The sequence below is a fragment of the Mobula birostris genome, chromosome 10, assembly GCF_030028105.1.
Source record: "Mobula birostris isolate sMobBir1 chromosome 10, sMobBir1.hap1, whole genome shotgun sequence".
NCBI classification, from domain to species: domain Eukaryota; kingdom Metazoa; phylum Chordata; class Chondrichthyes; order Myliobatiformes; family Myliobatidae; genus Mobula; species Mobula birostris.
Window position 1 is genome coordinate 126,179,894 of NC_092379.1, and position 12,290 is coordinate 126,192,183.

A 12,290-nucleotide genomic window follows, 5' to 3' on the forward strand; every position below is an offset into this window, starting at 1 on the left:
GACTGTCATGTTGGAACGGGAATGGGATTGGGAATTAAAATGTGCGGCCACCAGGAAGTTCTGCTTTAGGCAGATGGAGTGGAGGTGCTCGACGAAGCAGTCCCTCCAGACAGATCATGCAACACATAATTACAGTAAGGCAGTAAAAAGAAAACAGAATACAGAATAAAATGTAGTTTCAGAGAAAATGCAGTCCAGGTAGATAAGTAAGGCGCAAGGGTAATAACAAGGTAGAATGAGAGATCAGGACTTTATCTTTTAGCATTTAAGTTACTGGAATAAAATATTTTGCAGATGATACAAAAATGGGCTGAAAATTCACTAGGATGTAGATCAATTGCAGATATATGTGTGGAAAAACGGCAGATGGAGTTTAAGCAACACACATCAAAGTTGCTGGTGAACGCAGCAGGCCAGGCAGCATCTCTAGGAAGAGGTACAGTCGACGTTTCAGGCCGAGACCCTTCATCAGGACTAACTGAAGGAAGAGTTAGTAAGAGATTTGAAAGTGGGAGGGGGAGGGGGAGATCCAAAATGATAGGAGAAGACAGGAGGGGGAGGGATGGAGCCAAGAGCTGGACAGGTGATTGGCAAAGGGGATATGAGAGGATCATGGGACAGGAAGTCCGGGGAGAAAGACGGGGGGGCGGGGGGGGCAGAGAACCAGAGGATGGGCAAGGGGTATAGTGAGAGGGACAGAGAGAGAAAAAGGAGAGTGAGAGAAAGAATGTGTGTATATAAATAAATAACGGATGGGGTACGAGGGGGAGGTGGGGCATTAGCGGAAGTTAGAAAAGTCGATGTTCATGTCCAGGTTGGAGGCTACCCAGACGGAATATAAGGTGTTGTTCCTCCAACCTGAGTGTGGCTTCATCTTTACAGTAGAGGAGGCCGTGGATAGACATGTCAGAATGGGAATGGGATGTGGAATTAATAAGTTTAACCCGGTTAACTGAGAGATGTTGCGCTTTGCAAGATCAAATGTGAAAGCACAGTACACAGTCAAAGCAGGAGCCTTGTCAGTGGGATCGAGGGATCCAAATCCATAGCTCCCTGAAAATGGCTATGCAAGTTGATAGGGTGATAGAGGAAATGTATGGCGTGTTTGCCATTATTAGTTGAGTGACTGAATTCAAGTGACAGGAACCTATGGTGTAACTGTATAAAATCCTGGTTAAACAACATCTGGAGTATTACATACATTTCTGGTTGCTCTTGAAGGATGTCAAGGTTTTGGTGAGAGTGCAGAAGAGGTTCACCAAGATGCTGCCTGGATTTAGAGGGCAGAGGCTACAAGGAGAGATTGGGTTGTTTTCTCTGGGACAGTGAAGGCTGAGAGAGGTTTATAAGATTGAGAGGCGTAGTGGACAGTTGTTATCTTTCTGCCAGGGTCAATGTGTATAATACTAGGAAAAGGAAAGGAAAGGTATGTCACATCCGGAGTTTCTCCGGTTAGCAGACGATTTCCCTCCACACCTCTCTGACGTAGTGGGGAACCGTGTACGAGGCAAGTTACAGCAGTGGTTTGCCATTGCCTTCTGCCAGGTGAGTTTCCAAAGAGATCACCAGCTCATAACCCAGCACGGATGGAAAGCGTGCAGGGGAGCCGGCTGGATTCGAACTCGGGCCCTTTCGTCCCGAGACCTATTTCGGGACCTATCCGGCACTGATGCCACCAGCCAGGTCTGTACAGTACTAGAGAGAATGCGTTTAAAGTGAGAGGGGTTAAGTTCAGAGGAGATGTGTGGGCAAGTTTTTGCACAGACGGTGGTGGACGCCTGGAATGTGCTGCCATGGTGATGGCAGAGGCACGAAGGAGGCTCCTAGACAGTCAGAGAATGGAGAGGTGTGAGCATTGTCTAAGCTTGAAGGGATTAGTTTAAGTGGGCGTTTGATTACTAAATACTGTCCTGGAGTGAGAGAGTGGGGGGATGGGGTAGGGGGCTTGTTTTGCTGTTGTTGTGTGGTTGTTTGTTGTGTTCAGTGTTGTTCTTCTGAACATGCTGGGCATGAAATGCTGGCACCGGAATGTGTGGCGACACCTTGCGGGCTGCCCCTAGAACATCCTCGGGTGTGTTGGCTGTTAACGCAAATGACACATTCCACTGTATGTTTCAATGTACTGTATATGTGATAAATAAACCAGAATCTAAAAAAGTCTCAAATTAAAAGGCACAATATCATGGGCCAAAGGCCAACTAATTGTACAGTATTTTCTATCGATCTATACTTCTGTTCCAGTGGAATTTACTCGAATTCTTATCACCAAAGGAAGCTCATGTGGTAAAAATGATGGCTTCTATGACCTGTAACTTCACCCTATGCATATGACATGCAGAACTGGAAGCTGTGGGACCCATTGTTGAGTGACTGGAGATTAAAATGCCAACTGATAGGCATGGGTATGCTTCTATTGCCAGATGTGTGGGATGTGTCATTCTGCTGGAAGGAGATGATGTTAGCAGTCAGTGTGTAAAGTTAAACTAGTTCCTATACTGTCAGCTGGTAGTTCAGAACTCTAGACATTGCCTGACCTTGTATAGTTGAGCCTCTGTTAAGACGAAGACCCCACAAGTGTCCTTGCCTCCCTCCATGCCCAAAGCAATGTGGCCCTATAGGACTCTGAGATGAGAAGGTGGCAGGTTATGTTGGCAATGAGTGGATCTTACTGGTACCTCTCATGTCTTAAAAATAGATTTTGAAAATGCTTCAAGATTCAAGATTGTTCATTTTTATTATCATTACTCATTATCAGTACATGAGTGTAAGGGAGAACAAAATGATTGTTACTCCCAGATCTTATGCAGCAAAAAGAAAAACACAATAATTAACACAGTTGAAAATTATTATGTTTTTGTTCTTTTTAATTGTGTTCTTTATACTTATTGTGCCTTTATTTATGTGTGTGTGTGTATATATATATATATATATATATATATATATATATATACACACACACACACACACACACATATACATACACACACATATCAATGTATATACTCTTCAGTACACTCTGGTTCTGAAGCAGTGTGTGTGTGTGTGTGTGTGTGTATATAAACAACCTGAAAAACCTGAATCCTTGAACCAGGGAAAAGATTTGTCCTTCCTTTTAATTTCAGTCACTGTTTCACACAAAAATAAGCTGCAATGTGTTATTTAAGTGATGGTGTTTCCTCTTGCCAGGTGAACCAGGAGATTGTGTCTGCAATGGTGTGATTACAGGAGGATATCCAGGTCCCCCTGGTCCTCCTGGAAAGCCAGGAAAGCCTGGATTTAATAGTGGCAAAGGACAGTGTGGAGACCCAGGATCACCCGGGGATCCAGGGCAAGTAGGCCCACCAGTAAGTAATTATTGCTTGGGAACTCTGATCTTTTATTCTGATATCACCACAACAACTATGAGAAGATGTTGCATGTCAAAAGGTAAATAAGTCTGACCCATTCTCTAGCATGGATTCTCCCCTGTGTCTCTGATTTCTGAAGTGAGAAGAAGAATCGATAAGATCACTTTAAGTCAGTTTTATGTAGAAGGGCAATTACAGGAAGAAATTTGTAGCAATTTTTCTACAAGTCATAGTAGCAACTTTGGGCCACTTATCTGAGAAAGGAGAGTGTCCAGAGGAGGTTCACAAGAATAATCCTGGAAATGAAAGGTTTATGTATGAGGAGCATTTGATGGCTCTAGGCCTGTATTTGCTCGAGTTTAGAAAAATGGGGAAGGGAGGGTGGATCTCGTTTAAACCTATGGAATATTGAAAAGCGTAGATAAAGTGAACGTTGAGTACCTATTTCCTTTAGTGGAGAAAGCCAAGACCAGAGGGCGCAGCCTCAGAACACAGGGAGGTCCCTTTAGAACAGGGATGAGGACAGATTTTCTTTACCAAAGGTGACAGGGAGAAGGGTAGGAGAATGGGGTTGAGGGAGATATTAAATCAACCATGGTGGAATGGTAGAGCAGACTCGATGGGCTGAATGGCCTAATTCTACCTCTGTCGGACGCATGTATAGAATTAGGCAGTCAGAATGTTCTTGTTAGGGTGGAAATGTCGAACATATGAGGAGATGCATTTCAGGTGAGAGGGGGAATGGAGATGCATTTTCCAGATAGGAACAGGGCAGTGGTGAAAGCAGATATGGTAGTGTTATTAATGCTTTTGAATATGTAGCAAATGGAAGGATATGGCAGGTTCAAGAGGTTTAGTTTAATTTGGCATCTTATCAGTGCAGATATTATGGGGGGATGGCATGTTCTTGAGCTGAATTGTTCAATGTTCTATGCTGTTTGTTCTAAGTTCTATAGAGGGCTGTTGAGGAAGATAAATGTGATGTTAGCATTCATTCTAAGAGGACTAGAATATAAAAGCAAGTATGTAATACTGAGGCTTTATAAAGCACCGATGAAGCCTCACTTGGAGTATTGTGAGCAATTTTGGACCCTTATCTAAGAAAGGATGTACTGACCTTGGAGATGGTTCAGAGGAGGTTCAGGAGCATGAATTCAGGAATTAAAGGGTTATTGTATGAAGAGTTGTTGATAACTTTGGCCCTGTATTCACTGGAATTTGGAAGAATAAGGGGGTTCTCACTGAAACTTATTGAATGTTGAAATGCCTAGATAGAGTGGATGTGGAGAGGATGTTTACTAGAGTGGGGAAGTCTAGGACCAGAGGGCACAACCTCAGAATAGAGGGATGTCCATTTAGAACAGAGATGAGGAGGAATTTCTTTAGCGAAAGGTCTGTGAATCTGTAGAATTCTTTGTCACAGGTGGCTGTGGAGGCCAGGTCATTGGGTATATAGAAGACAGAGGTTGATCTGTTCTTGATTAGTCAGGGCATGAAAAGTTGTAGGGAGAAAGTAGGAGAATAGAGTTGAGAGGGAAAATAGACCAGCCACAATGAAATGGCAGAGCAGACCTAATGGCCCAACTCTGCCCCTATCTCTTATGGTCTTATGAACTGTTGATGGACAATGCTGACTGTCTCTCTGGTGTTTTAGGGTCTTCCGGGTGTTCCAGGAGGGCGAGGTCGTAAAGGACAAAAAGGGGACTCATCATTTATATCGGCAAAAGGTACAAATAAATATTGTTTCACCATCTCAGCACACAACGCCACTCTGAAGCAGAAGGGTCACCTGTACAATTTGGTTTTTGCTTTTGAATAGTTTCCATTTTGAAGAGTAAAAGGGTGATCCTGCTGTATCAAAGCCAAGGGACCTTCTGGTAGTCCGGGATTTGAGACACATTTCCAAGTGAGAGTTGATAAACCTGGATAGTTTTCCCATTCCTAAGCATGGAGATTTTTGGTCTCATTATGGTAGGACATAGAAGAGGGTCAGGAATGTTCCCTCATGGTCATGCAGCCTACATCGGCTGCAGTAATTGGAGTGCTGTTTCTGCTCTCTTCTGTGCTGCCATTTTCCACACTACAGTTCATTTGCTCTCTGAACTACAAACGTTTGTAATTAGGAGATTCATAATTTTAAAAAAAACTGTTCCAGAGGAAGTCAGGAAAAATTCTCCCAAAATTATGGCTGAGATTTCCTAATGTAACCACTAGACAGGCATCCTAGTATTACCATCAGATAAAAACAACAGAATTAGGCCATTCTGCACATCAAGTCTTAGAACATAGAACATAGAATAGTACAGCACAGTACAGGCCCTTTGGCAAACAATGCTGTGCGGACCCTCAAACCCTGCCTCCCATATAAGCCCTCAGCTTAAATTCCTCCGTATACCTGTCTAGCAGTCTCTTAAACTTCACTAGTGAATCTGCCTCCACCACTGACTCAGACAGTGCATTCCACGCACCAACAACTCTCTGAGTAAAAAGCCTTCCTCTAATATCTCCCTTGAACTTCCCACCCCTTACCTTAAAGCCATGTCCTCTTGTTTTGAGCAGTGGTGCCCTGGGGAAGAGGCGCTGGCTATCCACTCTATCTATTCCTCTCATTATCTTGTACACCTCTATCATGTCTCCTCTCATCCTCCTCCTCTCCAAAGAGTAAAGCCCTAGCTCCCTTAATCTCTGATCATAATGCATACTCTCTAAACCAGGCAGCATCCTGGTAAATCTCCTCTGTACCCTTTCCAATGCTTCCACATCCTTCTTATAGTGAGGCGACCAGAACTGGACACAGTACTCCAAGTGTGGCCTAACCAGAGTTTTATAGAACTGTAGCATTACATCGCAACTCTTAACCTCTATCCCTCGACTTATGAAAGCTAACACCCCATAAGCTTTCTTAACTACCCTATCCACCTGTGAGGCAACTTTCCGGGATCTGTGGACATGTACCCCGAGATCCCTCTGCTCCTCCACACTACCAAGTATCCTGCCATTTACTTTGTACTCTGCCTTGGAGTTTGTCCTTCCAAAGTGTACCACCTCACACTTCTCCGGGTTGAACTCCATCTGCCACTTCTCAGCCCACTTCTTTATCTTATCAATGTCCCTCTGCAATCTTAGACAATCCTCTACACTATCTACAACACCACCAACCTCGGTGTCGTCTGCAAACTTGCCAACCCACCCTTCTACCCCCACATCCAGGTCGTTAATAAAAATCACGAAAAGTAGAGGTCCCAGAACAGATCCTTGTGGGACACCACTAGTCACAATCCTCCAATCTGAATGTACTCCCTCCACCACAACTCCCTGCCTTCTGCAGGCAAGCCGATTCTGAATCCACCTGGCCAAACTTCCCTGGATCCCATGCCTTCTGACTTTCTGAATAGCAATCAGCAATCTCTTCCCTCGCTTCGTGGAGCAGCCTGGGGAATATTCCGTCAGGCCCCGGGGACTTAGCCGTCTTAATGTATTTTAACAACTCCAACACCTCCTCTCCCTTAATATCAACATGCTCCAGAACATCAACCTCACTCATATTGTCCTCACCATCATCAAGTTCCCTCTCATTGGTGAATACCGAAGAGAAGTATTTATTGAGGATCTCGCTCACTTCCACAGCCTCCAGGAACATCTTCCAACCTTTATCTCTAATTGGTCCTACCTTCACTCCTGTCATCCTTTTTTTCTTCACATAATTGTAGAATGTCTTGGGGTTTTCCTTTACCGTACTCGCCAAGGCCTTCTCATGCCCCCTTCTTGCTTTTCTCAGCCCCTTCTTAAGCTCCTTTCTTGTTTCCCTATATTCCTCAATAGACCCATCTAATCCTTGCTTCCTAAACCTCATGTATGCTGCCTTCTTCCACCTGACTAGATTTTCCACCTCACTTGTCACCCATGGTTCCTTCACCGTACCATTCTTTATCTTCCTCGCTGGGACAAATTTATCCCTAACATCCTGCAAGAGATCTCTAAACATCGACCACATGTCCATAGTACATTTCCCTGCAAAAACATCATCCCAATTCACACCCGTAAGTTCTAGCCTTATAGCCTTCCCCAATTAAAAATTTTCCTGTCCTCTCTGATTCTGTCCTTTTCCATGATAATGCTAAAGGCCAGGGAGCGGTGGCCACTGTCCCCCAGATGCTCACCCACTGAGAGATCTGTGACCTGACCCAGTTCATTACCTAGTACTAGATCTATAGAACCATAGAACCATAGAAACTACAGCACAGAAACAGGCCCTTTAGCCCTTCTTGGCTGTGCCGAACCATTTTCTACCTAGTCCCACTGACCTGCACACAGACCATATCCCTCTATACTCCACCCATCCATGTATTTGTCCAATTTATTCTTAAATGTTAAAAAAGAACCCACATTTACCACCTCGTCTGGCAGCTCATTCCATACTCCCACCACTCTCTGTGTGAAGAAGCCCCCACTAATGTTCCCTTTAAACTTTTCCCCCCTCACCCTTAACCCATGTCCTCTGGTTTTTTTCTCCCCTTGCCTCAGTGGAAAAAGCCTGCTTGCATTCACTCTATCTATACCCATCATAATTTTATATACCTCTATCAAATCTCCCCTCATTCCTCTACGCTCCAGGGAATAAAGTCCTAACCTATTCAACCTTTCTCTGTAACTGAGTTTCTCAAGTCCCGGCAACATCCTTGTAAACCTTCTCTGCACTCTTTCAACCTTATTTATATCCTTCCTGTAATTTGGTGACCAAAACTGAACACAATACTCTAGATTCGGCCTCACCAATGCCTTATACAACCTCATCATAACATTCCAGCTTTTATACTCAATACTTCGATTAATAAAGGCCAATGTACCAAAAGCTCTCTTTACGACCCTATCTACCTGTGACGACACTTTTAGGGAATTTTGTATCTGTATTCCCAGATCCCTCTGTTCCACTGCACTCCTCAGTGCCTTACCATTAACCCTGTATGTTCTACATTGGTTTATCCTTCCAACGTGCAATACCTCACACTTGTCAGTATTAAACTCCATCTGCCATTTATCAGCCCATTTTTCCAGCTGGTCCAAGTCCCTCTGCAGGCTCTGAAAACCTTCCTCACTGTCTACTACACCTCCAATCTTTGTATCATCAGCAAACTTGCTGATCCAATTTACCACATTATCATCCATATCATTGATATAGATGACAAATAACAATGGACCCAGCACTGATCCCTGTGGCACACCACTAGTCACAGGCCTCCACTCTGAGAAGCAATCCTCTACTACCACTCTTTGGCTTCTTCCATCGAGCCAATGTCTAATCCAATTTACCACCTCTCCATGTATACCTAGCGACTGAATTTTCCTAACTAACCTCCATGCGGGACCTTGTCAAAGGCCTTACTGAAGTCCATGTAGACAATATCCACTGCCTTCCCTTCATCCACTTTCCTAGTAACCTTCTTGAAAAACTCCAACAGATTGGTCAAACATGACCTACCACGCACAAAGCCATGTTGACTCTCCCTAATAAGCCCCTGTCTATCCAAATGCTTGTAGATTCTGTCTCTTAGTACTCTCTCCAATAACTTACCTACTACCGACGTTAAACTCACCGGCCTATAATTTCCCGGATTACTTTTCGATCCTTTTTTAAACAACGGACCAACATGAGCCACTCTCCAATCCTCCAGCACTTCACCTGTAGACAGCGACATTTTAAATATTTCTGCCAGGGCTCCCGCAATTTCAACACTAGTCTCCTTCAAGGTCCGAGGGAACACTCTGTCAGGTCCCGGGGATTTATCCACTTTAACTTTCCTCAAGACAGCAAGCACCTCCTCCTTTTCAATCTGTACAGTTTCCATGGTCTCACTACTTGATTCCCTCAATTCCATAGATTTCATGCCAGCTTCCTTAGTAAATACAGACGCAAAAAAACCTATTTAAGATCTCCCCCATTTCCTTTGGTTCCGCACAAAGCCGACCACTCTGATCTTCAAGAGGACCAATTTTATCCCTTACAATCCTTTTGCTCTTAATATACTTGTATGGCATTCCCCCTAGATGACCTGTCCACATACTGTGACAGGAATCCATCCTGGACACACTTAACAAACTCTGTCCCATCTAAACCTTTGGAACTAATCAGGTGCCAATCAATATTAGGGAAGTTAAAGTCACCCATGATAACAACCCTGTTATTTTTGCACCTTTCCAAAATCTGCCTCCCAGTCTGCTCCTCTGTATCTCTGCTGCTACCAGGGGACCTATAGAATACCCCCAATAGAGTAACTGCTCCCTTTCTGTTCCTGACTTCCACCCATACTGACTCAAAAGAGGATCCTGCTACATTACCCACCCTTTCTGTAGCTGTAATATTATCCCTGACCAGTAATGCCACCCCTCCTCCCCTTTTTCCACCCTCTCTATCCCTTTTAAAGCACTAAAATCCAGGAAAGTTGAGAATCCATTCCTGCCCTGGTGCCAGCCAAGTCTCTGTAATGGCCACTACATCATAATTCCATGTATGCATTCAAGCTCTCAGTTCATCACCTTTGTTCCTGATGTTTCTTGCATTGAGGTACACACACTTCAGCCCTTCTACCTTACTGTCTTTAGACCGTTTATTCTGCTTCTCTTTCCTCAAAGCCTCTCTATATGTTAGATCTGGCTTTACTCCATGCACTTCTTCCACTGTTCTATCGCTCTAGGTCCCATCCCCCTTGCAAATTAGTTTAAACCCTCCTGAACCATGCTAGCAAACCTACCTTCAAGGATATTGCTCCCCCTAGAATTCAGGTGCAACCCATCCAATCTGTGCAGGTCCCACCTTCCCCAGAAGAGATTCCAATGATCCAAAAATCTAAAACCCTGCTCCCTGCACCAACTTCTCAGCCACTCATTCAACTGCCATCTCTTCCAATTCTTACCATCACTGTCACATAGCACTGGCAGCAATCCTGAGAACGCCACCCTTGAGGTTCTGTTCTTCAGCCTTCTGCCTACTTCTCAAAATTCACAGTTCAGGACCTCATCCCTCTTCCTGCCTAAGTCTTCTCTACCATTCTATCGTGGCTGATTTATTATACCTCTCAACCCCATTCTCCTGCCTTCTCCCAACATCTTTGACACCCTTATTTATCAAGATCCCACCAACCTCTGCTTTAAGTATACCCAATGACTTGGCCTTCGCAGCCATCCTGGAAAAATAGGAACTTGTTGCAAATGAGTAAAAGGAATGACAATATTATGTAATTTTTCTTCCAAATACATCTTTCCTTTTGCAGGACAGCAATAAAGAAACAAATGATTGATGTGCTCTGGCAATTATCATTCTTTACATCTTTATCATATACGTCTGACACATTAGAAGTTTTGTGAAGTTACCTGATTTTAGAACAAGAATGATGAAATTACTAGAATGATAGTGGTGCAGTTCAACAATTTAACCAAGTTCTGGTAAAAAAATACAAACTGTTTCATTCTGTAGGATTGCTGTGTACTTTCATCATTTTCTCTATGTTCTGGATCTTCTGATTTCATGGTATTTCATTTTTGTTAAAGAAGATGAACAGAAAGCTCTAAAATTCCTCATTCCATTATTTTAGCAGAGCTATTAACTGATCTGATGTGGAACAGGTTAATGCTTCCACTAAAACAGGTCTGTGACTGAGATTTTCCAAACCGGATTTAATTAGGGAGCTTAAGGTAAAGGAACCCCTTAAGAGACAGTGACCATAATATGATAGAATTCACCCTGCTATTTGAGAGGGTGAAGCTAAAGTCAAATATATCAGTATTTCAGTGGAGTAAAGGGAATTATGGAGGCAGGGATGACAACAGAGCAGCAATGGATAGAGTTTCTAGGGACCAAAATGGAAGGTGCAGGATAGATACATCCCAAAGGAGAAGTATTCTGAAGGCAGATGGCACAAATGTGGCTGACAAAGGAAGTCAAAACCAACATAAAAGCAAAAAAGAGGGCATATAATAGAGCAAAAATTAGTGGAAAGTTAGAGGATTGGAAACCTTTGCGGAAGACATTAGCAGTATGCTGGAAGTTCGAGAGTGTCAGGAGGCAGAGTGGGTGCAGTTGCTATTTATAGGCCAAAGGTGCTTGGGAAGCTGAAAGGTTTGAAGGTAGTTAAGTCACCTGGACCAGATGGACTGCAATCGATCAGCCATGCATGGATGGCCTAATTCCACTTCAACATCACTTCAACTATATGGAACATGGAAAATTCAGGTGAATTTATTATATTTGGTATATTTCAACACAATGTCAGAGGTTAACAGTGATTTCCATTTTGAAGGACAAAAGGGAGATCGTGGTATTCCAGGGCCCAGAGGACCTTCCGGTATTCCAGGAAAACCAGGAAAGGATGGCTTTCCAGGTTTATCAGGACCTCCTGGTTTACCCGTAAGTACCATTGGAGTCCCATGCATTCTAATATTAATGTTGGTGGCGCTGGGTTCCATAATTATTGGTCCCTACACTTAAAGGCCACTTTATTAGGTACAAGGGTGGAACCAGGTGTCGGCTGTAGCCCACCCTCTTCAAGGTTCGACATGTGCTTTTAGAGATGCTCTAATGCACAATAACATTGTAGTGTGTGCTTATTTGAGTTACTGTTGCCTTCCTGTCGGTGAACCAGCCTGGCCATTCTCCTTTGATTTGCTCACTAACGAAATGTTTTTGCCCACAGAACTGCCGCCCACTGGATTTATTTTTTGTTTTTCACACCATTCTCTGTAATCTCTAGAGACTGTTGTGTGTGAAAATTCCAGAAGATCAACAGTTTCTGAGATACTCAGACCACCCTCTCTGGCCCAACAATCATTCCACAGTCAGTCACTTAAAATCACATTTCTTCCCCATTCTGATGTTTGGTCTTAACAGGAACTGGACCTCTTGACCATGTCTGCATGCTCTTTTACCAATTTTTACAGGAACACCATCAA

The 12,290-nt window shown here is 43.5% G+C and overlaps 1 protein-coding gene across 5 annotated transcripts in view; it reads left to right on the top strand.

Moving 5' to 3' along the window:
• The window catches only part of col4a6 (collagen, type IV, alpha 6), a 448,523-nt gene that overhangs the window by 338,808 nt on the left and 97,425 nt on the right, over nucleotides 1-12,290 (top strand). For all 5 annotated transcript variants that reach the window (XM_072270937.1, XM_072270936.1, XM_072270938.1 and 2 more), the window contains 3 exons: nucleotides 3,187-3,344; nucleotides 5,002-5,074; nucleotides 11,642-11,748. In XM_072270937.1, coding sequence (XP_072127038.1) covers nucleotides 3,187-3,344; nucleotides 5,002-5,074; nucleotides 11,642-11,748 — 338 coding nt within the window. The remainder of the gene's footprint in view (nucleotides 1-3,186; nucleotides 3,345-5,001; nucleotides 5,075-11,641; nucleotides 11,749-12,290) is intronic.